Source organism: Nesoenas mayeri, assembly GCF_963082525.1.
Source record: "Nesoenas mayeri genome assembly, chromosome: 8".
Lineage (NCBI taxonomy): Eukaryota > Metazoa > Chordata > Aves > Columbiformes > Columbidae > Nesoenas > Nesoenas mayeri.
In genome coordinates, this window is record NC_137554.1 from 22,700,007 (window position 1) to 22,727,300 (window position 27,294).

The window sequence follows — 27,294 nt, forward strand, 5'->3', positions numbered from 1 at the left end:
AGTTTCTATGGGAAGTAAGGAAGAGAAAGACACATTAAGCCTTTTGTACTAATCATTTTAGGTAATGAAGACAAATACAGGATATTTTTGCCATCTACTGGCAGTTAAGTGGACATTTTCAGCGTTTGTCCCCTTTTTAAAACAAAAAAAACCCCACAAAATTGCCTTACTTTTGTTACAGATTATGCTTGGATGCTCACTAACGTGACTTCACAGCTCCAGTTTTTCCAGAAGCCGCACAAAGTAGAAAGCTTCCAAAAAAAAAAAAAAAAATCAGTTTTGTTGTTAGGTTCTCATACTCTAAATCCAACGCAGCAGTGGTTGGATTATAAACCCGGCAGCAGAACAATTTTGTTTTTAAAAGAAACACTGGAAATGTTTGTAGTACTCCTAGGTTTTGTAACGAGTTTTTTATTATATTGTCAAGATTAAATAAATAGTCTGGGGTGGAGGATGGATTTGGTACTGTGCCTGGTGGCTATCCAAGGATGCTTGTCTCTAGTGCTCTGGGGTTAGCAGGTCATATCTGGCGAGGATGGGGAATCCTGCATGTAAAAAAAACCCCATCCTAGAGCCAAAGCTGAGCAGCACCCAGCTCTTTAGCAGCTTTTGGGTCAGCGTCAAAGTGGGAGCAAACAGCCCTACATGGTTTTGGGTGCTGGAGATGAGCCCCTTTGCAAAGGAGCAGGAGAGGCTGGCTGAGCGTATGTAGGAACAGACATTAATTTCCACCCACGAAAGAGTTAGGAGTGTCCATACTTCCACTGTGAAATGTATTTGAAATGTAAATGGCTGGTTAAATTATCATTGCTTACAACTGAGCATCTTTCCAGGCTGCTTGTCCTGGCAACACCTGTAGCCCAGTTGATAAGGGGCTGGCGTGTTTGGTACAATCTGTCGTTCAGAATCATGTAGATGTACAGATGTCTTGCCTTAAAATTACACTTGTCCTCTGGGATTTCTTTTACCGAGCAGAACTACTAGTATTAAATAGCAGCAAATGCTCTTGGGAGGAAATATTTCCTTGCTGGAGGCGGGTGGGATTTCTAGGTGGTAGGACAAGCTCTTTTAGCACTTGGCATCTTCTCAGACCCATGCAAACTCATGTGTGGATCTGCAAAACCAGTCCTGCCAAGGAGGTGGTTTTCCATATGGAGAGAAAGAAAGGGACAAAGCAACTTTCCTGCTGGATGGCAGCAGAGGCAGTGGAGCAAGTAGGACTGATGGAAGTACCACTTAGATGAATGCATCAGATTGAACTGTCCATTACAGCCTTACCCAATCCTCACTGTGTTTTGAAATATTCTGAGAATTTTAACTTTTTTTTTCCCCCCCAATTTGTTTTACCTTCAAACAGGCTATTTTCTCATTCCCAGCTGCAAAGAAGGTGCTGACCTCTGGTTACATTTTCCAGGGGAAAAGTTTAATTCTTACACTGCGGTCAGTTTTGTTTTTATTTTTGTTTTGTGAGTTATGCTGGTACATGCACAAGCATTGGGAAGAGCAGGGTAGATGTATTTGAACTACAGAAACTTGAATTACTCCAAGTGCAATTCTTCAAAAGCCACCGGGCAGCTGTGCTTTGCAAGCCACAAACTCAACTTTGCTTCGGGCAGAGAGAGAGAAAAGGCAAAGGATCAAGTTCAGTTAGGCTCCAGCATTAACCTCCAGCTCCTGGATGAGGCAATGAAGAGAGATTGTACTGTACTAGCTGGTGAATATATATGTATATATTATATATGGATATATATATATATATATATAAAAATTTAAAATGTAGGTAGCATCCCTGTCACTGGCCTCTCATTTTCATTTGCCCAGCAGGTAGGTGTGTGCCATCACACACACTACTCCTGGCATGTGAGAGGACACAGAAAAAAAGGGGGATGATATTTTTACACCCTCTTTTAGATAAAGCCCATGAGAAGCTTAGCTGACCTCGTCAGACCCAGCACGGCCTCATCCGGGGAGAGGTGGCATCAGGAGCCGTGAGCATCCTGCCCTCCCACTGTCCCTGACCGGAGCCCTGGTGCCAATGAGGTTTGGGCAGTTTTATTTTCAGGAGTCAGAGCTGAGCAGACAAAGGTAGTGGGATTTTTTTTTCTCTTTAACGGGTCAGAAATGCATCTTCAGAGTGTGCATCCAATTTAGCATTTCATGAGGTGTGTAGAACCACAGGGGTATATATGGGCAGTGTTGTAAAAAATGAAGAAACTGCTTAGTATCTGTTGTATAAACATTTTTTTTTTTGGTGTGACTATAGTGCTGTTTGTATTGGAATAGATGAAGTTTGAACAAAATAACCATTCTGCCTACTCCTTTTCATTTTACTGCTCTTTACCATCAGTTGTCTTGTGTGCACTCCTATAGAAGGAAGAGAGACCTATGTGCAGGACATGAAATCGTGCCTTCGACATACATTAGGACTGCGCAGCTTTGTTTCAGGAGGTGCACAAATCCCCCAGCTTATGCAGAATCCCACCGGTGAGACATGCAGGCCGTGTTCCTAAATACTTGAAGTACCATTTGTTGTGCAATTATTTGGCTTCACCCTTTTACTAGCTGAGCGGGGGAAGAAGAATCACACATCCGTCCTTTTGGGTAAGCCAAACAAATCCTCACTCCACCTCCTGCAGTATTTTACTGGAAAGTTTTAGCCACCCTTTTTATTTCAGGTGTATGATGTACCTACTAGAGTCACCTTTCTTCAGGTCTTACTTTGGTGTGGGCTTTCCATTTAGTCCTTTCCTTTGGCTTCCTTAGCCCTCCCCTTATATATCCCTTTTCAGCATTCAGCAGCTTCCTGTAATTCTGAATTTCCAGTCTGCCTCTGGAGTTAATGACTCGTTTAGAGGTACCTCACTCCCATGCCTCAGAGGTGAACTGGTTTTCAGAATTCCCACATTATGCTTATTGACCAAACACTGACTTTTGCTGAGATCAAATGTGTATTCGATGCACGTGTCTTTGCTCATTTTGATTATTAAAGTTAGGAGACCTGGACAGTAAATCAGAGCACTAGCTGCAAAACATGAGTGCATTTTTGGTGTTACAAAAAGTCCATTTTCAACAAAAGCCTTGAAATTCCTGCTGAAGCTGCCTTAGTTTAAAAATCAAAGTTTATTTTTAAGACTCATCTCAATTTTTTTTTTAGGTTTTGAAAGAGTTTATTTATCCTCATCTCACAAAGCTGTGAAGTAGATACTGTAGACTCAGTACTATTTATTCTTGTAGCTGAAAGCATGTTCATGTTTTCTGTATCATGTTATATTCACGTGTCTTATACCTCAATGCATTTGTTTGGTTGGTGTTTTTTTTTCTTGTAGCGCACAAAGCAAAACTGAATCCCAGGATAACTGTAGTGTCTGTGGCCCAGCATCTTTGGGCAGACAAAATTCAGCTCTGTGAAAGAGATGAACCAGATTAGTCTGGTGCAATTTTTTGTTTGTACTATAAGGAGTATTTATGATATTATGTAATTAAGGTTTGGTATTTTAACAAAAAATCATAAAAAGCTCTGAGTATAAGCATTGCTTCAAACATGTCATTAATATGAACCTCAGAAAAAAATACTGAGCTCTATAAATCCTCTGTCCTTCTTGGTATTTTATATTTTGTCAACTAATGGGCTGGAGAAGGTTTTTGGCTTTAAATTAATTACTGTAGTACTTTCTGGGTGCAGCCCTTCTGGAAGGGCACAGGGCCTAGGTTCAGTTTTGTCCTTTGTGCAAGTAACTGTGCATTAGATAATCACAACGAAGCCTTTTACCTTCCATTTATGGTGTGGAAAGTGTTTCTGGGTGTACTGCACTGCATGTCATAGCTGTCTCCGTGGTTGACATTTGCACTTTAATAAACTCAGAGATGAAAAGAGGCAAGAGCAGTAAATCCTTAAAACTTCATTATTGCACAGTTCCTTTTTTTTTCTGCAGGCTGGGGTTGGCTGGTTTCCCTCAGGAGATGCTCCCGGCACATCCCAGTTGTGGGGCCACAGATGCTTCTGGAGCAGGGAGGGGAATTAAAGCATCTACAGGAATAACAGAAACAGCTTCCCCAATCCAAAATCCATGCCAGAAGCCAGGCCCAAAGGTTTTCTTGTGTGTTAATGTGCATTGAGCAGAGCTGATGATGGACTGGTGCTACCTCAGATCTCTACTCCTTACTCAAAAACATGGAGAGAAGGATTTTTAAAATATTGCGCAAAAATAGTCTTTTATTGCAGGAAAGGTGCTTGGGAGGCAGAAATTTGGAACTTAGTTCATGTATCTGTGATGCAGAGGGATGCAAATCCAGTTAAGGCACAAAGCTGCTGTGAGTGGTCCAGTTTCATCCCTATCTACAGTTTCCCTTTTACACAATTTATGTGTAAAAAAGGTACGTATGTGGCTTGTAAGGAATTTCAGGTCTCCCTCAGATGTGACAAACCAGAATGGTTATTGTGATCATCTCCATTTTGAGAAGGAACGTGGAAGAACAAGGTTTAAAATTCATGTAAGAATTACTTCAAGTTTTGATGCGTTCAAGGTGTACCAACAAGGCCATAAAAGAAAAAAGGAAGAATTTAATTTCCTGACCAATATGTTGACGTAAATACAGCCACTCTGTGGTTTGAGGAAATCAAAATTGCTATATGTAAAGCATTTTTGTATTGTCTTGAGTCATCCCCTATCAAGTGCTTTCCTTCTGTACATGCATTGGAATCTATCCATGAAGAAAAATAGTTTTAAGTGCATTGCAAGTCATTTGCCAACACCACGGCAGCAGTTGTATGTTTTGCCTTGAGTTGGGTCACAACCCCACAAGGATTGTGTGTAACTGCACCGGGATTGAGGCCCAGGCACGTATACCACAGGATATATAGGGGGATTTTTTTTTTTTAACGTAATTAAAAGAAAAGGAAAAATTGTTAAATAATTTCCTTAGGAGACAAGAAAAGATCTAGCACATGTGGCTAATACATAATTTGCCTCTGGCACTTACAGAGCGTGTGATTAATAGACTTCAGGACCTTTGAGGTAGTGCTGGAGGAGGAGGAGGATGAGGGAGGAGATGAGGAAGAAGGTGTTTTCTTCTCAGGATCAATCCTAAACATCATCGTGGAAAAAAAGCCCTCTGGGTAAAGCATCTCCACAACTTCCGTCGCCATAATTCCCCGCCAAGGCTGTAGGTGAAGGACATAGAGCACGTCCCCGCCTGCTCCCAAGCCAAACACGCACTTCAGCTCCCCAAACTCTCCATCTCTGCTAGAAAATCTAAATATTTGGGCTGGCAAGCCTGCAAAGCTGCACATGCTTACAGCGGATTGTTTTATTTATTTTTTTATTGCAAGGATGGATGCAGGCCAATGCACTTAATAGTAACCACATGGTAAAATAAATAAGAATGCCTGTATAGACTTAAAAGTAAATGTTAAATATTTGCTGTTTTTTCTGATGTCTTCTGTACCAGCTTTGAAATGGTGCTTTTATTTTGCTGTGTTTTCTTAAGCCTGGAACATTTAATAATTTCTAATTAAACCATCTACATTTTTAGGATATTTATGAGCAAACTGATATGGGCTCTTAAAATGTGCTGGGGAGGGGCAGAACCTATAGATTATATACAGTCATATTTAAGTTCTTTTTTTTTCTTCCAAGGCCATGTAAAAACCCTATCCACATTTCTTCTGCTTTTGAAAAGGTAGCCACTGGATACACTGAGGAGAAACCATTAGCAATTTATATTTCTCTTCCTACATTTAGGAGCATTTTTTGTTAAAATAAGCAATGATCCTGCAGGCCCACAGCAGAGAACAGCCCGAACACAAGGGCAACTGTTGGGGAACTGCCTGCTGCTGCCAGGACTCAGCCTTCACATAGCTGGGATGCCTACGTTAGCTTACAAAAATAAAGAAAATTTTGACTGAACACATTATTTACTCTTTTTTAATGGTTTTTTTGGAAAGAGATGAGTCAATTTTTTTCCAGTATTTTATATATTTAACCTGGCAGGAGTGGTGGTATATACTTCTTGTCCCAATACTTTCAAATTTACAGTTCAAATTTAAATGGCTTGCATTTTAAAGAGCAAATCTTTTGGAGAATCTTGCAATTCCAGCAATTGAAACAGACCGTAACGAGATGCACATAGAGCAACTAAACTGTTACGTTCTGCACAAAATTTTTAATGCAAATGCAGCAATGTTATAGCCATTTCAGAGCTGACCAACAAGGTACTCCAAAAAGTGAGAAACACTGAAAATAACTAATGGTGAGATAATCAGTGAAGACATGCTCTAAATAGCAGACAAAAAACCCCAAATCAAACAAACGAATATAAATTAAAAATAAGACAAACCCCACAAACCAACCAAAAAGAAAAGGAAATGTCTCTTGCAAACTTATCAGTGTAAGTGTAAAAAATAAAACTTTATTTACATTTGCATCGGCTCTCTGCAGTTGGCCAACGTGGACTCTCATGGATGCAGGAAGCACAAACGAGACCTTCAAGGATGCTCTGGGGGAAAGCAGCTGTCAGGGCCCTTAGTACTGTCTGTCTCAAAAATTAAATAAAAAAAAGTTTCACAGCAATGGGTACCTGGGCAAGAGGAGCTTCATTTATATCAATTATGCATGAGCATGCAAGGAAATGATATTGCAGCAGGGAATTTAAGGGTGTGTTTTGGCAAGGCGAGGCACACGGAGTGGCCCATGTTTGCAGCAGATGTGAATTAATATGGCATATCTGAAAGCAAGTCAAGAATCTACAATTTATACAAGTCTTGACTGGACAGGGATTTTTTTTTTTAGCTGTAGTTGGACTGGAAACCTGTATAACAGCAGAATAAAACTGGAAATACTTACTTAATATTTAATACGGGGTGTTTACATTAACTTTTCCCTGCCTTCAGAAGTTTTAAGTACATTTCTCCAGATCTCAAATATCTATACACAGGAAGGAGAAGAAAATATGCATCATAATAAATAAAATCTGAGTTTACCTGAAGTTCAAATGCTCCACTAGAACATACCCATCTGAAAAAATACAGGGAAAAAAACAAAACAAAACCAAAAAAATTAATAAACTCCTGAACAAATAAAGGCCCAGTGGCTAAGCACAAAGAACATACTGTTGCTTGCTTCTCAAAACTGGATTGCAAAGTGACTGCCTGTGCCAGAGACTTTCTGCAAACTTACATCTGCCCTCCGAATTGCGGCAGATCACGGCGTTGCCCACTGTGACATCGATAACATCCAGTTGTTCTCCAGCTGTGACCGGGAGATCAACTCTCCTCATACTGGGGACCGAGCACTCAGCAGTGGCTGTGTTGATGACGTTGATCTCCCTATCGTACTGCGGAAAAGAAATAAAAACCACAAGTTATTCTACACTAGTGTGCAATGTCTTTAAGGGCAGTGGAAAGGGAGGGAGAGAAGAGATTTCAGGATGGGTTGTGAGGCTTTGTCTGGGGCTGAAGAGAGGAAAAAAAGAGGGGGAGGAAAAAAAATCAAACTACCAGCAAAACCAACAAACAACAACGACAAACACCACCACCCACAAAACAAACAGCCACACGCACACAAATTTAAAAAAATGCCCCACCCACACAAAAAACCCCAGCAACATCCCTGAGGAAGTTCCCTGAGGAGAAGGCAGCACGTCAGTGGGACATCTCTCCCAGCATAGCAAAGCACCAACAGCTTTCCACCATGCATCTTTTAAGCACAGCAGGTAGCTGCTTTCCTCCTCTGACATGACCAGTTCTCTAAAAAAACACGTACCATAAATGTTTCTCTAAAAAACTTCTCTTCTTTTGCCATCTTCTTGCTTTTTTCTGCATTGCTCTTCTTGACTTTGAAGATACTCCTGCATTGAGAATGACAGACACACACTTAGGAGCTCCATTTAAATGACCCCTGGCACACCGGGAAATGCAACACAGAGCCTTAGTCCAGCCTTGTCTGCAATGAACTCTTGAAAGAGCAAAGCACACTGTTCACATTGCTATTTTTCGTTAAAAAAATTAATATACAACTCAAACCTGCTGATGAGCAAAACTTGAGCCATTTTCTATCTCCATTTGCAATAACTGTTTTCTCTGTAAGGAGCGTGGCAACAAACAAACTCCTATCAAGTGTTTCAAATCAGTTGTGTTTTTAGAGAAGTCAACAAGTCACTTTTCCCCCAGCAGTTTGTCTCCTGGTTTTATGTATGTGTAAACATTAAGGGTCCCCAGATAACTCTCATCCTGGGTCATTTATGGAAGTGGGGCTTGACACAGCTCTCAAGATTGTTGTTGCTTTCTTAGCACATGGAGAAAGTCACTCAAGCAGATATTTAAATAGCACTGTAAACTGTAAAACAAGCTTTTATAACTTGGCTTAAGGGGAGCAATGGCCATTCATGGGTATGGAGATGCTGCTCATCCTGGTTTGTACATGAAACTCCAGCTATGGCATTCATTTTAAAATTAAGACAGGGAAAGGGAAAAAAAAAACAAAACAACAAGAAAAATACCCCACAACAACAAGCAAAATAACAAGAACAAAACCCACAAAACCAAACAACCACCACAACAAAAAGCCCCAAACAAACCAAACCAACCAACAAACAAACAAAACCAAAACCAGCAAACCAATCAACCAAATAAAACCCACCCACTTAGAACAAATTATTCAACCTTGGCTAACTTTCATGCATTTAAAATTGAGAGACGGGGAAACAAGATCTGAAATTAGGGACTTTTAAGCTGTGAAGGGATTCCTCCTTGGCAGACTCAGCCAGTAGGACCTGTGATCTCTAAGGAACAGATGAAATCACATTGACTACCTGATAGTTTGTAAAATTACATGCATGGCTTTTCCCAAAAAAGTGGTGTTTGAGCAACCCCATGCAGGAACTCTGCAGAAAACAGATCTCTGATTTGCATTTGTTTGAAGTCCCAGGTATTGGGTCATGAAAAAGCTCATTGCAATGCACACTTTCCTGATCTAAAAGGGAAATGGCAACTCCTACTTTCATGTGAATTTTTGCGGAATCGGTAACAAAAAGTTTTATTTTTGCTTTTATGCACAAATGGCACAGCAAGAGGCAATGCAATAAATCCAACTGGAAACAGAAGAGTCAAGAATTCAGTACTTTAAAGTAAGGTTAAGGGGAATACACAGCCAATTACTATGCTGTATACAAATCTCATAAACACAGTTCTCTTGCCACAATAGTGATAGCTGATCCACAGAGATAAAATATTTAATGAAGGCAAAATTTAAGAAGCAATGGGACTGACAAGTGCAGGAAAGCAGCCAAATATACAGCAAGTAGCACCTTTCTGTTTCCGCTAAGTGGGAGGACATGATACAACTTCAGGATGAGACACAGGGCATCCCTGCTTGCATACAGCTCAGATCCAAGAGTTTGTTTTGCCCTTAAGATATTTTCTGCAAAGATTTCCTGAAAGATGGATTCAAAGGGAAAGGACCCCAGAGCAGCAGCCAAACAAAATGCACAATCAGGGGCATCCCACTCCTGCAAACGATTCAACAGATGCGAGTATGAAGTTAGACAACACAGGAAAACACAGAACGAAAATCAAGACCTTTCCATATTGCTGCCACTTTTCCTTTGATCCTTATCCTCTTTTGCCATCAAAAATGTTGGCATCCAGGTTCTGTACTTATCGTCCTTCTCTCTGAGAGGAGGGGAGAGAACCACACAGAAATTCAGGTTTTTGCCAGAATCCTGTGCCCTCTCCCCAAACCTGTGTAGCTGCAAAGTCATGATTTTTCTTTCTGTCTCCCCCCACAACCACCACTGAAACGCAAACACTTGCTGTGATTTATACCAGCACGTGCTGCTGCCATAATCATCTGGCAGCAAGACATTGAGACATGCTGTTCCTATTAAAAGTAATTTTTCTGACAAGGAGCTTGCCAGGACGGGGCTGATTATCAGGTCTGGGAGCTGGAGTTTTCTTTCCTTAAGAAAAGTATCTGAATTTTCACATGTTTCAGGGAGCAGCCCTCTCCTTTTCATGTCTCTGGCACTAACCAGGTCACATGGAAGAAACATTGTGCAGGATGCTACTTGCCAAATTAAACACACATGGAAAGGGCACCTGGACTGTCTCCAGAGGACTAAGTCCCGACCAGCTCATGACCCTTGGTGGCTCACCGTACAGCAGGCTCCCCAAGGCACAGCTTTGTGCCAGGAGGAACATCTCTGTGACCCAGGACCAGCCTCAGAAGGGGGCACCCTCCTCACCTTGGTTTTCTCTGCCCCACCTCAACATCATCGTACACCGTGTCATCCTGGGAACCAGCCACTGTCAACCAAAACACAGCAGAGAAATGTATTAGGAGGTGTCATTCTGAGCCTGGCACATGAAATAATATATTGCAAAGGAAAATAGGGGCTACTGCTGGTCATTTAACCCAGAGAGATCAAGGCCATGCAAAAGAAAGATCCTTGGGACACCGCAAACCATTCAAAACTCTAGCACAAGGCAGGAGGCTTGGGTTTGTTAAGGTGTGTTTGTGGGCAGGTTTCTGTACAGGTTCAGCTGTCCAGCTCCAGGGATGGAGCAGGAGCAGAAGCAAAGCCCCAGCTTTGAACTGTGGCCAAATCAGGCATGCTTTCCATCCGAAGGACATGGGTACATTCACTCCTGCACCTTCTCAAGGCATGATTAGTGGGGGCAGTTTTTGCATCCACCCCCCATTTACACAGGGCACGAACTTGTCCCTCCACCAGGCAGTAATAAGTAGTTTTATGGAGAGCTGTTTAACACCGCCGTCAACCTGGAAGGAGTGGCTCAGTATTCACTGCTTCACACATCGCCTTCCTAAGTATATTCAGACCTTCAGGAGAAATGCTCTTCTTCAAAGAAGAAACATCCAAAAATGAGCAAAAAAACCCACCCTCAATTGAAGCACAAATCTCTGTCATGTCTTCAGAGTTAATGGTGCCACATTACGTGATTTTCAGAAAAGCACAATGTGTAAAGTTGGTTTTCCATTGTGCAATACATTCGCCTCTTCACACACACAAAACCCCAAGAGCCAGATACATGTATCTTGCTTACCTAAATTTGATACAGAAATGGAAAACAACCTGCAGATAGAAACAAGTTTGCACATCAGCATCACCTAAAATTCCACAAGCACCAACAAAGTAGCATAGCAGCTCTTGTTGCTGAAGTGATGGGGGCAGGTCTAGGTGACGAGCTCCATGACACCAACCACAATTGCCGGAATTACATCCCTTGCTAAATAAGCACCTCCATCCTCTGGCAGCAACAATGGCCACGCGTTCACCAAGCTGGTTATGAAAGGTCTATATTGCACCCAAAGAACAGTCCAAATTGGCAAAAGCACCCTCCTTCTGCCCACGCCTACACCCCTTCCCAAACGCTAGAGGCTTGATGGACTGCAGTAGCTTCCTCCTTGTAGTCTGCCATAGGTTGTCCAGAAATTTAAAAGTGATAATGACTGTAGATATCTAAGACACTTGCAGAAGCTTTAGGGGTTGTTTGCAACAGAAGAATGGCATGAAACCTGGTGGCTCCTTCCCTAGAGTGATATTTAGCAGTGATGCAGGAAGGAGCCACTGACATGGCAGAGCATCTAGTGTGAAAAGGTTTTTAAGCAAAAATTGGTTAATCTGGAATTTACAAAGAGATAAGAAGAAGTAGCATTTTCCCACAGTTCAGGCACTGAGCATGGCACGAGGCACACGCTGGCAGTGGCGGAGGACGGGCCTGCAGACAGCTACTGTGAACCTCAGGAAAAGGCAATTTCCCTGGAACCTTAACCAGGGTTTTGAATATTAAAGTGTGAGTACCCAAAAGGGCACTATAGGAAGTTATACAATATCCTCTATCCTAACTTGTTAGACTGCAGACTCAATAGTAAACTTACTCAACATATGCTGTTGCCATTTATATGGTAGTGGGTACTATAAATGGTACTTGGAATAAAAAAACTCAACCCTTAAAAGCCACCTCAGCAAGCTTTTGCCTAATCCTTGCCCACAGGTCTAAGCAGCAGGTATCACATTTCTGTGTTCTTGCATATATTCTTTTTTGTTCGTGCATCACGCTGAGGTATCAGAAGGGTACCAAAGGCAGCAGAAAGCTTATGAAAACTTGGACTCTGCCGTAGGACCTGCTCCTGTAGGTTCCTAATATCATAGACTTTGGAGAAGCTGCACAGACGGATCATTGGCCACATCTGCCATAGCAGCTCCCAATGCAACAACAGAAGCACTTTCAGCATAACTTTTCCCAATAAAACTGTATTCCTTACCCTTAGACCTCCTGCTCTCAAATTATTGCAACTATGAATGCTCACGTTTGGAGGGAGAAAGGGTCAGACAACAACCATTTTCTTACCTTAAGTTTTCCTTAAACCTGTTGTTCTTCAGCTTCAACTTTTCTATTTTAAACAAATTTCCAAATCTCTTTTGTTTTTCTGTTCTGTCCAAAAGAGAAATAGATTTTAAATTAAAGAGGCACTGAGCACTGAAGCACGTGAGAAGTGCAATACTTATAGCCCCAGAGATCCTGAAGCAGGTAAAGGAAGGTCAGCAAGCAGATCTTAGACCTCAGATTAGAACTAGGCTTTAAGCCTTAACAGCATCATGAAGATGAATGATGGATTCAATAAGACAGGCACCAACACAGCAAAAGGTGTTTAACTACCAAGTCCAAGCTCAAATCTTTGCTTAGCTTTAAATTTTTCTGTGTTAACTGAAGCTGTCCCTCCTCTGACCCAAAAGCTACAGAATGACCCAGGTTTATTTGGAGTAAATTTTTTTCGGATGAAACAGACAAAAACTGCCCAGAAATACGCAATGCACATTGAAGCAGGACATCAGTAGCATCTGCCTGTGCCACCCTTCATCACACATTTCTGACTTTCACACTCTTGAGAAGACCATTTCACTACACACACTCTTCTCTGAAGCTTACAGGGGGTTGCAAAGCTACACAGCAATTTTTTAATAAAGTACCTGTGAAATGCCAAGATCCTCATATGGGCGACATTACCCATGCACAAAGCACTATTAAAAATACTTCATGTGTATCAGCCCACCTAATCCTGCACGTGGGATCAATAGAAAGACTAAATAAATACTGGTTTGCGGATTAAGACACTGACCTCTGAACCCTGTGAATTTGGTCACAATCCTAGTTTCGTCATGAAATTCCCTTGCAAACCCAGCAAGACACACTGTTCCTCTATGAATTAGCAATACAGCTTAATTTCTGCTGCTGTTCAGCACCCATGGCTGCAGAGGTGCAGGAAAGCCATGGGGATGCTTCCCAGCAGGTAGGGAACACACCTGGTTGGTCCAGCAACCAGATGCAGATGCCAGCGCACCTACCATCTGGCTGCAGAAGCTCAAGCACCTCTGCTACACAACTCCCACAGACAATGTGCAGAGAAATGACATTTCTACCTTTTAATAAGTGCCCAGTCACAGCCAGGGTTTCAGGTTTCCTGTATTTTTTTCCCCGTCTCCAATACACACAGGCTCTACATGCATGCAGAAGCTAGACTTGCATCCATATGCAAGGCAGTAGGAGTCCCACATCCATAAAGAAAAAAGCAGATGTACAGCAACACCTTATTATTCCTCCCACACCGCTTCCTTAGAAGAGAACCGCCAGATGCACTGGAAGCAATTGTGTGCAGCATCCCCAGCGCATATGCCATTCCCAAAGGCTGTCTCTGTTTCTTACCAAGGGATGTAGGAAATCTTTTACTGTGTGAGAGTAGGGAACCACACAAAGCTAATAAGCAAAAACACAACTAACTTCATGTTTCACCTCTTAATCCATTTGGGGAGCTCAGGCAATGTATAAACCTGAGGCTGCAAAACTCATTGCATTTCTAACACACCCTCTGGAAGCAAATATCTCGAGAAGATATATAAAAAAAGAGCAGGTTGCAAGTTAGTTACAGCATGTCAGCTGCAGGCATTAACTCACAGCCTGGGCTCCTTTCAGCTTTCCAACCTTCTGGGATGTAAATTGTGAACATTTTGTCCTTTTTAAAAATTTTTTTTTAATAGGGGCAATACCTCCATTTCTCCCTTAAGCATTACCTCTTGCAGCACACACAGAAAGGTGCCATTTCTGAGCTACAGCTGAGCAACACTTTGATCAAGACAGCAAGACTCCTGTGTGTTTTATGCAAGCAGAGGTCTGTAAGGGGAGTACTTCAAGCTCTAATAAAAAGGCCTCACTGCTTAGGGATTTAATTTTCATAACTATTTTTTGTTCCCTAAGTGTCAGCCAAAGTGGAAAGAGGGAGGAAGAGGGGGAAGAAGCCCACCCACACAACAACTTTTCTGCAGTTGCATTAGGCAACAAAAAGACTTCAGCCAGTACCTGACATGTGAAATCAAGGAAGTGTGGTCAGTATTTCAAAATACAGGCTAAGAAATTACAACTTACTCCATTTTTGCTGGATTATCACCCTCAATCTCAACATCTTCATATGTTTCTTCGTAGCTGTTTCCTGAAACTTAAAACCAAGGCACATCATTATCACAAACCACGTTCAGTAGCAATGAGGTGAGGTTTGCTGGACAAATTGCACCCAGGTCACTACATTTTACTCTTACAGAGGCTTCAAGGTCATTCAAATGGATTCCATACTACACACGTGTACTGCACCCCACTGGTTTTAATGGGAATTCAGAACAACCAGGCCAGACGGAGACACTATAGATATTGAACATTAAATGAAGCTATTCGCATCATCTCCCAGGGACCAGCCCAAATTAAAAGCAGCTCCCGTTCAAGCTTCTCCATGTGCTGCACTTACTGCTGGCTGAAGCGAACGCACTTGAGACATCTGACGCTTGGCTGCTAAAAGACAGAAATTTTACATGTGCATGTGCTGCAGCATGGTTTTTAAAAGACATTTCACAGACACAGCCATCATGAAGAGCTCAGGTCCATACTTACAGTCTATCATGCATGCCCTCAACATCATCATATATATCTTCTGGTGCCTCCAGAGACTGCCAAATGTTTTGGTTTAAGGCTGTTCTTTCTACCCCTGGCTTCAGAGCACCAATACTCCTGTTGCGCACTGGAAACGAGAAAGGAAACTTCTCTCAGGGCAAGGGTACCTGCTGAGGGTAACAGTTAAAGCCACAACAAGGAAGAGCCTACAGACACACTTGCCATTCCAGGAGTCCAGGAAAAGCACTGAGCCACTCAGAGAAAGAAAAGTGAAGAACTTAAAAATATTTTAAGTTTTAAAACATCTAGCTTTAAAATGTTTTAAAATATTTTAGGTTTAAAAAAATTAAAACATCCATCAATATTCTCAGTTGTGGCAGCTGTGACCCAAATGCTCCTCACCAGAAAACACCCCAAGACTATTCATGGATGTTCATAGAAGTGATTGAAAGGAGGGTTTAGCATGGTTACTGGAGATGCTAAAATCCATTGAGAATACACCTGTAAAGCAATATGTCAGAATGGAGCCAAGGAGGGAGAGTATCCCAGAGATGTGTTTCACCAAGGGCTGGAACCAAGCATGAGAGCACCTCATGACGTTAGAAGATTGTTGCTGGAGGACTCAGTTAAGTGGCAATATTAAATCCTTAAAACTGGTTTAAGAGTGTTGGAATAATGTAGAAATGCAGCCACAAAAATAAAAGCAGATAGTGTTTCTAAATGAACACAGGTGCAAGCAGTAGTTCTCACCAGAACATGTACCATCACAATCTGCTCTAGTTAATGACCAGAGTTGCTATAAAACTTTCAGACCCCCATGAGGAAGAAAAGCATGGCGGGGGGAAGGGGAACCAAACAATTCTCCAAATCAGCCTCTCTCGTGAAACAATAGCAGGAGGCTCCCCATGAGTACTTAAAAAAAAATATTCCAACAGAAATTACCTCCAGCTGTTCAAAGGTCAAGCAAATCAGCAAGATCTCTTCCAAAAACAGACACCAACCAAACCAGAAAACTATTATGAAGCAATTTTAAAATTAAAAGAAAAACAAAAACTGAGGGCCACACCAATATCAACAACCAAAGTCGCAGTCAATTTATACTCTTCTCCTTCACACTCCTGGTCTGTTCACAGAGCTCAGAGCTACTTTTTCTCTCTTTTATTTTTGAGCTGCTACCACATCACACTAAGGGCTTGCAGAGGCAGGAGTAAGCTGTTGCAGAATAGAGCCCATGCACACTTCTTATACCTCAAGCTGTGTGTTTAATAATTGTGCAGCTCAGGTGCAGTTCACCAGCTCTGGACACTGTCTCAGAGCATCATGACAGAACGAACCCAAAGTCAGAAAAAGGTTCACGGGAACTACTAAGAAGATGGAGCAAGGAGCCATCATCCATCTTAATAAGGGAAAGAGGGAAACTCTGGGCTCTCATCCTGCCCATGTGTGTTTCTACCACAAGCCTTAGCCAAACCCTTTTCTGAGACTCTATAAATTATGAGAAGCAGAGGAGATGTATTTCAGCTCTCTTGGATAAGGGCAACCTGCTAGAAAAATAAACACCTCGGTTAAAGTTACGCAGATGGTTAACCAACTTAGGAAACTATTTGCCAAGCCAAAATAAATGATTCAGACTAGAATACAAATGCGCATGCAACCTTTTGCCCTGGTTTAACTAAATGGGTTCCAGAGTAGCATCCAAATTTAACATTATTTCCCATATGGAAGAGACATTTGGGCAACAGATGGGACTGAGGAAACACTCAACAATGCAATGAGATACTCACAGAGCTCCACTCCATCTCTTGCCAGCCCTTGTGGGGTAGGATACTTTGCAGTCTGGGTACCGGTCACATCCTGCTTCTCTTGTAGCACCTCCATCCCACCTCTACCATCTTCCTTGGCTTGACTAGTGGGAGATACATATTCATTTCCACTCACCTGAGATCAGACATTTGGTTTGGTCAATACAGTCTTTAGAAACAGTTTTCTAATATAACTTACATATCTATAATGATGAAAGTTATCTTTCTGTGGATTTAAAAGTTTCTCGCCCTTTTCCATCAGGGATTTCTGGTAGAAATAGGCACTGCTTGGCAGCGCTACCTGCCTTGTAGGTATGAGCAGGCAAAAGAGAAGGCAGAATAAAAAAGGCGATTAAGGACAAGTTTCAACTGTTTGCCAAAGAGACAGAGAACAGAAAGGGAAGCAACATGCTGCAATAGTTATTTAAAGTAATCTCAAGGATATGATACCTCGAAAATTTTCTTTCCTTCCTGTTTCTCTCTTTCAAGACTTGTTTTTTCCTCTTTTTCATCCTCTATTATAGCTTTTTCAGAGCTGAAAATTTCAGAAATGAGGGTGATCTCACAACAGAGACATTTTAGCAAAGTCACAGACAGACAGATTGCTTTATGACTGTGCCCAAATATGCATCTCATTTTCCCTTTGAATGACGTAGGTGCCAAAAAGATTGCCAGTACTAACAGTAAGGGCAAATCCAAAACTAAAGGTCACTGGTTACTTGGGGTACTAGAAATCACTCTTGGAAAAGAGACAAACTAAGGTAATTGTTTTCTAGTGGCAGGAATGGACAAGCTGGATCCATTTGCCAGCAGTGGTACCTGGCTCACAAGATGTGTCTCTCATCACACTATCACGCTTTGGAATGAAAACAATCTTAGAAACCATGAGTGCCAACACAGAAGAGCATCATCGCCTACATAGTCTTGGTCACAAAATATCTGAAATTTCTTTCTATTTATTGAGTGTTACAATATTCTAACCCTAACCTGAGTTAGTTGTGGGATTAGAAGAAGCTTGAGAGAAAGGAAATTACCTGGATTTGGCAAAGAGAAGTGTCTTCGGTTTCTAGAATAAAGAAGAGGAAAGCCTTCGGCCACTGGGCTTTTCTCAATAGTCAAGCTTTTATACAAGGCCTCAACTGTCATCTAACATTTAAAGAAATATTGCTTTAGAAAGCCCAAAAGTATTTTACATTTGGAATAGTCATCAGACAAGAATACTTCCTCTACTTTGCAGAACAGGGGATACAGATATTGACAAACTATATACAGATAATGTAACAGTGCAAGGGATCAGGCCAATGAAGCTACTGGTCGGAATGAAAGCAATTACAGGTTGGAGAGCTTACAGAAGTTTTTTTTAATAAATAAATATTTTCCAGTCTACCATAAAATAAGACTAGGGCTGATCTAAAGCACCTCTCCACAAATCACACACAGATAAGTGCATTTGGAAACTTGTGCTATTTCCTGGACATCTTGATTACTCTGAAAGTCAGGACTTGAAACTCTTTTAGCAGAGCCAGAACCAATACCCAGCACATGATCATCTCCTGGCACGAGGTGCCGAGTTCTCCCAGCCCAGGACTGTGGGCCATGCAGCCAAGCAGGTGTTATCTAGGGACACCTGTGGCAATTCCAGCCCTGTGCAATGCACTATCCTGCCTTCATTGCACGTTATCTCCAATGCCAAGGTGAACAGCCACCCACTTTGTAGCCAGGGTAAAATTAAAAGAGTCAGGTCACAGTTTGCAGCAGAGATGTCCCTGCAGCAGGGGATGAAAACCCGCACAGTTGTGCCAACAGCAGTTGCCCTCACAAGCCCAAGCTTGAGGCATGCTGCTGTGACAATAAAATCTGGTTCAATTTTGCTTTTTTGCCTTCAGAGGTGGATTACCAGCACCAGCCCACCTTTGACAGGAAATTCCACTACAATTCAGTGGATTTTTCCTCCCAGAATTCATGATCTTGATATCCGTGGTTGACACTTACTTGGTCTACCACCAATGGCCAGATGGTGTTACCACTTCCTTACGTGTTTGCAGAGGAAGCCAAGGGAGTTGACGCTCCCCTAGTGTGTTTGGAAACCTCATTAGTCTTCGTGTCCCCGCTGCAATCTCTTATTTATTTTTTGAGAGTCTTCACAGACACACATACAGAAATACTCAACAGATAGAAATTTTTAGTATCTGTATATTTCTTAAGATAGGAAAGGATATGTATGGTACAGTCAAGCCTACAAGATCAAAAACAGCTGTGAGGAGACTAACCTTGTGTTCTCGAGGATCTGCCTTAGGTACTAGAAAAGATATTTTTGAACAAGTATTAATTTTTAGTCCATGTTAAAGTCACTGCACTTAAACTTGCAAAACCCAACTTCAGCCCAAATTTCCCAGCGTCCAGGCACACATTCACCATAGTACATTTGCTGTGTCCTACTGGCCAGGGTCCTTCAATTTACTGTTTGAATGTTGGCTTACACATTCAGAGGACTACAGCATGGAGCTTGGCTGGCCACAGTTTTCACAGCCCCTGGGGCAAAACCAAAAGAGCTGTGGTGAGTCCCCCAAAGGAAGTTGTTTGCCTCCTGTTCCAATGAGAGAGAAAACCCACGCACAAGGCAGAAGCTAACCTCCCCCAAAATGGAAAACTTTGAAAAAAGTAAAAGCAGAGCACTGGTAACTCTGATAGAGAAAATTACACAGAGAAGAAGTAGTAATAGAGATGGAAAAGCTCTGTACCCTGAGAAAAACCCATTCCCAAGAAGATGCTGAGGTTTGCCTCACTATCTTTTTTCTTTCTCTTCTACATAGGTAGTGTCTTATGACATTTCCCCACTGCAGTTTTACTGTAAGCAACATCTCACCAAACTACAACTTATTTTTTGTCTGTGCCCCAAAGCCCACATTCCGTGACAGTGCGCACAGGTACAACACAGACAGTCATCTTTTGTCACCCTGACCAACGTGGAGCTGCTTTGCTCAGCTTGAAGAAACAATACTATTTCAATTTTTAGAGGCCCTATCCCAAATGGCACATCATTCACCTAGCAGTCTTGCCTTGCAAAGTACCTTCAATGACACACAAGGTTGTGGTGTCCCCAAACTGATTCAGGTACGTCGGATTTTCTTCATAATTATGCTGCTCTTCAAGTTGAGCACTGAGAAGATGAGAGAAAAGAGAGAGGATTTTTTTTTTCTGTTTCTTTTAGAAGCCTGAAAAAAAATATTCATCTGAAGGACAAGGAATTCAAGCGCTTTTATACTGAGTCTACAAGAAAGCAAAGTGAAATGAAGAATTCCTCAGAAGGAGAGGAGACCTGTGCCAGATGCAGGGCACGGCAAAGCCTCCCCCTCAAGCCCACACTCCCACAGCTTTTCCTTTGGGAGGACAGGCTGCATTTATATGGCTCAAAGAACATCAGGGGACTTCAAACTGGGATTATGGTCTTCTGCCTACAGCGATCCCCCAAGTAGAAACAGAACAAAAGGTCCAAAGAAATCCAAATGCAGTGTTTTTCAAACCTACCACAGCTACTTAAAAATTAATAACAACACATGCTGGTTCTCAATTAAGGAAACGGGAAGGGGAAAACAGAGATATGCAGAGGGTATGTATAAAGGTCCTGCTCCTGAGCTTATCAAGCCACACGCTTCATGCCATCATGGGACATGCCAGCTGTGGGAGGGAAGGTGTCACAGCCCCAGCAATGCAAAGCCTCAAGTATTTGGCTTACCATCCTAGTCCCCATCTCCTAGTTCTCCTTTTTCCTTTCCTCCTCCAGAAATTCAAATTAGCATCGTCAGGGAATGGGTGCAGAGAAGAACCCAACCCAAGGAGCAGCCAGGCAAAGCCCAGAGGCTTCACCTCCACCCAGGTTTCAGCAGCTCAGGAGAGTACTGAGAAGTGGCAAATGCACAAGATGCAGCTTGCAAGACGTGGGGGATGAGGTGGGGTGGTGAAAGAGCATCAGGAAAAGTTATAGTGAAAACTTCTATCTCTTACATTAAGTCTATAATAAACCTCAGGGAAGGTATGGTTTTCCTTGAATTGCCCTGCTGTCACAACTCAATGTCAACAGCGCAAGGACTGAGTAGTTGTTGCAAACCAGAACAAGAGGAACTAGAAACTCAAGGTGCATTTTAACAGTAGTGAAATCAGAGTAAGAAATGACACCTGAAGTCAAGCAGAAGCTTATGCTAATGCTGAAGGCTGACCCAGCCCCCTGCTCTTCCCTGCAGCCCCTGAGCCCAGGGCCTGCAAGCTTGCTGATCCCACCGCATGTTTTGGACACACAGGTCAGGGCATCCCACTGAAGGGGACACCTATATACACATTGAATGAATACCACCCACAGGTATTTTGCTCCTGGTGCCATCACTTAAGGAAGAGATGACTAGGAAAATGCCCTGTCTTTCACTACCCCAGCCCAAATAGCACCCCAAGAGCTTGGCTGGACACCAGACAGCCCTTTATAAACACCACAGTGCTACACTGACCCAAAATACAGCTGGGCTGATGGATCCCTGACGAGCAGAAGAGAAGGCAGAGTGTTTGCCCCAAACAAGGAACCGAAGCTCAAGAATAGCTGGCCCAAACAACATCTGGGTGTTTAAGAGACCAGACTAGGTGGGGCTCCCACCTCTGGGCTTCAAGGAGGGGAATTTCTGCCCCCAAAGCCCCAGGATTTTGCTTTTATGCTGAAGTTCATTTAATTAATTTCCCATTATCACATGGTTAATATTTAACAAGTGACCTATTGTAAAGGTCTTATCACAAGTAGTAGAGGAAGATTGCTAATCTTTCTAGGACTTGTAGCGCATGACAGGTTTGGAGCTGGTTATTTTTTGACCAGTTCTCTTCTGACAAGTACAGGTTAAAAGCTAAAGAAAGCACCAGGCAACGCTGGCAGGAACACCTCATGATGTAAAAAGCACAACTTGTTGCGTTGTTAGCTGCAAGAGTTCATTGTTTAGGCACTGGAAGTATTTTAAGAATTTGTCTCTTTTTGCTTTGGTTCAGCCATTCTGTTCCCCATTTTCCCAGCTGTATATTAATGCAGCTAAGGCAAAACATGTATAGGAATAATTTTCTCCACTTCTGCTTTCTTTCGGCACAGAACCAGGACTGCTACACAATCGCTCATGACAAGTCAGAGGGGTAGCAGAAAAAGTCAGGATCCCCTTGCATACAAAACCAATTGTGTCTGTAAGATTTTTAAGCTCTTTCAGACACTTGTGAAATCAGAAGCTGAACCAATTGTCTTGTCTTCTGGTGAGTGAGTTTGGACCACCACTCAATAAAAAAACTCACTTGAGCATGTGGAGGCAGCTGAAGTCCTGGGGAAGGGGAGGAAGGGCAGCGACTCCTATACCCTGGCTGTGCTGGCTGCACAAACACACAGGAGGGCAAGCAAAATAAAAAACCCCAACACCTGCTGGTTACACCAGGCCTTTGTTTCAGCAACAGTTTTCAAAAGCATCTCTTTTCTAAAAACACCAAGCTTGAGTACGTAGAAAACAGGAAGCGAAAACCACACAGATGCTCGGTGATTTCTGTAATCAAAGCACTGGCTGTTTTCCCTACAACCAGCTAAACCACATCTAAGGATACATGGGTAGGGATCTCCATGCTGCTCAAAGGGACTAGAGGAGAAAACAGAGATGAAGCTTTCTACTTTAGGAGAAGGTCATCCCAGCCAGCTTTGAGCTTCCCATGCAGGTCTGCACAATCCCTGGAGCAAGTTGCTGCCTCTGGGAGCAGGACATTCCCTCCAGACTGCACAGGGATGTGGATGCTCCCGTTGCCATATGCTCACCTTCCAGGGGTCAAGTAATCCTCTTCGTCAGCAGCTGCACACAAACACACAGAGGATTAGCATGTGAAGGCAAGACCACTTGCCTACAGAACATCAGCTGCAGCGACAGGGATGTGTGAGGGGGATGGGCCCTCCTCGTGGCATCACACCGCACACAAAGAGCGGTGTGAAATAAGACTGCCAGCAGAAACTGGGGATGTGGCTATGTTAATATGTCATTATTTCATGTTTCCAGGCAACAACCTCAGGCCTTCTAGAAATCAATAACTGAGCAATATTGAGTGGGCATGGAGACAACGACATATAAATGTAACTATTTTCCTCCATGAATTTAATATATTTAGAAAAGGTAAGTAGGATAGAAAAAAGTTACAGTGAAAACCTCTCTCTTTCCCTCTTATTTTTATTGAGACCAGGGCAGACCAATAAGTACTGGCACAGGAAAGCCCAAGACAGTTTAGCAGAGCCCTTCTAAGAAATGCAACTCCTTTTCAATTCAGCAGAAGTTGTACCCAAAGATCTGGCTATAATTAAGTCTGTATCTACGAAGAAATACAATTTAACAGCTTAATAAGTGATCCAGAATATCCTATTATGCAACATCAATCGGGTTTTCTTATGGGAAGCTGAACTTTTGCATATCTTGATGTTGGAACATTTAACATTGCCTCGTGTTGTATTTAAAACAGAATGGGGGGGGGGATTAGCAGACCAGTTTCTATCGATTTTATTGTGCCTTCCCACAGTTGTGTGCTGCAGAGTCAAGGTATTTCCCATTGAAGTAGCATGATAAAGATCAGCTCGCCTCATGCTCAGCTGCTGCTCCTTTACAACCAGTTGTAAACTGCTCACAACACACTGCAGTTGGGAAGAAAGCGGGTTTCTGCATGGGGGATGACATCCAGCCTGGAAAAACAGATCCCTTTTCCAGATTAAGAGCAAAATTCAGCCTCATTGAAACTGATGAGTTCTTTTTAGTGTTTGAGGAAGATGTTAGAAACAAGTCACATGTTTTATTTCCATGTGCTAGGAATTGTGGCCTTGCAGTTGTCAATAAACTGCAAATTATTATTCATTTTCTGCAGAACAGGTTTGAGAAGAAAGACTAGAAATCCCTTACTTGTTTCATTTCCCCTGTGGACCAAAGGCATGGCACTTCGGAAAGCACTGAGATCAAACTGTGGGAGTCTTGGCGGCTTCCCAGGGGCTGGACCCAGAGATTCAGCTGAAGGGAGAGGTTTAATTCTTGGCCACTTGCTCCCAAGGCTGTGAGACCATTTTCCGGCCTTGGGCTGGCAGAAGGGAGGCTCAGACTCTGCTCCAGAGAAGCACAAGGACAGGCAGCAATTAGCCCTCATTTAAGCAAAAATCCATGTAAGATCATTACTTGTTACACAGACATTTCTAACCAACTCTGCTTCCTCCCAGTTTCAGCATCCCCATTACACAGCAGGCGTCTTACCACATTACCAGAGTAGAAAAGTAAATGGAAATGTTAATTTTTACAGATTTCTACGAAGTTAACCATGTTGGGGCCTCAGATCTCAACAGCTCCCTTCCTTTGGACTATAAATACTAGCCTAATTTTCTGTACTGATAACAGTTTAATCTGCCAGGATTTAGTGGCATAGCTGTTTTCCATACACAGTCTGAGCAAGGTAGTTTTCCAGGGTAAACAAAGACTTAATCTTTTCAGTGCCCCGTCACTCAGTATGATGTTAGCAAGAGGAATTTCACAGTGTTCAGGTTTCCTAACACTAGTTTCTGTAAGAAATATTGTAAGGAAAATATGCTCTCTAAGCTCGAATATTGCCTTTTGCAAAACTGGGAGGGAGCAGAGGGGGGACTTCAGGTTTAAACCATATTAATTTGAACTAAACTATCTTTGCAGAAAAGCAAAACCTTTATGTCTGTGTGAAAAGCAAATAGCAGGGTGTAGTCACATTTACCTTGTCATTGCAAAAGGCCAAAGTAGACCAGAACTGAACATACTCCCCTGTCCTCACTCTTCATCCTATTCTCAAAACGTGGACAATTTCTCCAAACAAGTTTTTAAAAAATTGCTGGAGATGGGGAACCCTCCCCTTGCCCAAGCTCACCAGCAGTCTGGAGCCTATTTCTTAACCCTGGGACCTCCAGAGAAAGAGGAGAGCACCCCAATGGGCCAGTTTGGCCTCTTGTTTGAGGGTCCCAACTCTTAACAACTTTTCTCATGTATCCTGCACTTTCAGAGGACCTATATACCTATAATAAGAGTATAGCTTACTGTACCTTTCTGGTGCTGAGGTGGCTCTCTTGGTGCACGATAACCCAGCTGGGAAAGAGCTGGCTCACTGTGGCGCAGAGCATCCTTCTTCTGGACAGGTGAGTCCCGCACGGCATCACTTCCAGACGGCTGCATCCCGCTGCTGCCCGAGGCAGCTGGAGCACACATCTGCTCTGGGCAAGGGTGCACGTAGAAGTTTGCTGCCCGTTTGGTTGCGAGCATCGCATTTGCTTTCTTGCCGTGGGATAAAGTGTTTTCCAAGATCTGTAGGGCATGGTGGAAAGAGCCAGAGAGCAGAGAGTCCTCTGGAGCTGTCTGGGCTGATCCATACCGGTCAGTGAAATGGGATGGCAGAGGCTGCTCTCGACCATTCTTGGGAGAACTCAGCCCTTTCTCGGAGACATTGCCTTTGCGCTTTTCATTCTGTCCCGTCAGCTCCAAGTAACTCAGCTTGGCTCGAGGCCATGCCAGGGGGTTGCATTGGGTGAGGGCAGAGGGTTGGGAGGTAGGATGGGCAGGTTCACCCTTGGGTTTTAGTTTCATCATTTCTCTCTTACTCAGGGGCAGGGGCCTGGACACAGCATCACCTCCAGAGCCCGGCTTGGGAGGGATTGCAGTGGGAGGCTTTTTGTGTGGCTGCACCAGCTTGTTGGCCAAAGTGGAGTCATTCTGAAATTTTGCTCGGAGGGCTAGGAAATCAGTCACACCTGCCTGGGAGGGCAAAGAGCACAAAACATCTGCTTTCAGGGGCGGGAACAGGCGATTTATACAATCATGATGATTTAAGAGAGAAGGAGGCCCAGACTCCATCCTCATCACCAAGGATATGCAGAGCCTAGTGAAAATTTAAAAGCAGGAGAGGAGAATTAGCTCATTCAAAGCATCCTCTAAAGGCTCACAAATCACTTCTGATAAAGGCAACAGAACTGAGATGAAGGAAAACACAGAAGCAGGGCACAGAAACACAACCAAGCAGAGCCAGTGGAGATGGCTCCTGCTCCCCAACATCACCTAGTGTTGGAGAATCTCTCTCAGGAGGACCTGACAAACACTAAAATGAATGTCAGAGCTTCCCAGCACAGGTGCTGCAATACTGCTCATGCACCTGCTGGGTAGGAAAACTGCACTTTATTTTCAGTACATAAACACCAGCCAGGGGAGAGGCCAGTGCTGCCCCACAGATTCCTAGTCCACACCCTGCCTCCTTTAGAAAACTTCACCATGGGAAGAGACGCACTAAACATCCACCTTGGCAGGCTCCAAATGACCCCTGGGACAAAAATCTTCTTTTCCATCATTTTGGTTTAGCTCAGGGTTCCCATGGCTCTTTGGATGCTTCTCCCCTTGCCATTATTCCCACACCAAGAAGCAGAGGACATACAAACCAAACGCAGAGCACACAATGACAGCAAGAGCATCTCCTGGTCCAGGACACGAATACCTGCTAAGATACTCAAATCTTGTCCCATACAGTCACTAGGCCCCAGGTTATATATGATTTTGAACAAAGAGAGCTAAGCAGTGACAGCACAGTTTAAAAGGGCACCTAAGAACATTTTGTTTCAAGACTTTGCCCTCAGGCATGTCGCTGTCCCATCCTGGAGAAAGAAGACCACAATTTTGCCTGCAATGTTGTTGTGGCTTAATTTCAGCCCTGAACTGAACTAGGGAGAAAATATGAAGAAAAATTTATGAGCTACTTAAGTCCTTGAACTGCTCTATAACTTTTTATATGCCACGAATTACATTAGGTGCACTACTCTGGCAGCTTAGTTCAGTGCAGAGTACTGTAAGGCTCCACGAGAACCTGTCTAATGAGGAAATTGGAAAAAATTATCTAGGACAGAACTTCGTTATTCTGAAAAAAGCCCCAGCCTTAAGTGTTAAGACAGAACAGATGAATAGCATACTAAGGTTTTATTGCATCTAATTGCACGATTTATTAAACACTGACAATTTCTCTTGAATAACCCCTTTCACTGACTTTATTACTTTCACAGGGCAGTGCATGATGTAAAGAACCAACCCATGGGGAAGAGGTTTGAATTGCTCCAATTATATTTCATATTAGTGGTCAGCAGCGTGATGCGGTGTAAGCTGTCCAGACAGCCTAATCTAGCGTCGAGCCGATGCGAATGGGAATTTTCAGAAGCATTCAGAGGAAGAATCAGACTTTGGAAAAAAAACAACAAAAAAAAATCCCTCATGTACCAGATCCCTCCAGCACTGCCAGACGGGAAATAAAGCAGTGAGGTGCCCTAACGTGATTGCACTGAGCCTTCGCACGTGCTGCAGCAGCAGTTGAAGAGTTCACTGCTGTTTACCTTGCTTTACTGATTTTCTTTACTCTAGCACATAGTTCCTCATCAGTGCCCTTGGAGACAAAGAAAATAGAAGAGAAAAAGTACCTGCCTGTCTCAATATGCCACCGGCGAAGTGGACTCCTAAGAAACAG

At 42.9% G+C, this 27,294-nt stretch overlaps 1 protein-coding gene across 1 annotated transcript; it reads right to left on the reverse strand.

Moving 5' to 3' along the window:
- Window positions 1-6,408: 6,408 nt before the first annotated feature.
- Window positions 6,409-25,649, reverse strand: FYB2 (FYN binding protein 2; the record flags this gene model as incomplete). The annotated part of the gene is made up of 19 exons (XM_080349083.1): window positions 6,409-6,535; window positions 6,980-7,013; window positions 7,176-7,332; window positions 7,761-7,845; window positions 9,575-9,667; window positions 10,240-10,300; window positions 11,060-11,088; window positions 12,368-12,451; window positions 14,438-14,507; window positions 14,811-14,854; window positions 14,954-15,080; window positions 16,738-16,891; window positions 17,206-17,290; window positions 17,790-17,821; window positions 19,026-19,054; window positions 19,827-19,915; window positions 22,574-22,607; window positions 23,694-23,888; window positions 24,845-25,649. The coding sequence occupies 19 exons, from the start codon at window positions 25,647-25,649 to the stop codon at window positions 6,409-6,411; spliced, it is 2,334 nt and encodes a 777-aa protein (XP_080205209.1).
- Between the last annotated feature and the right edge of the window lie 1,645 nt (window positions 25,650-27,294).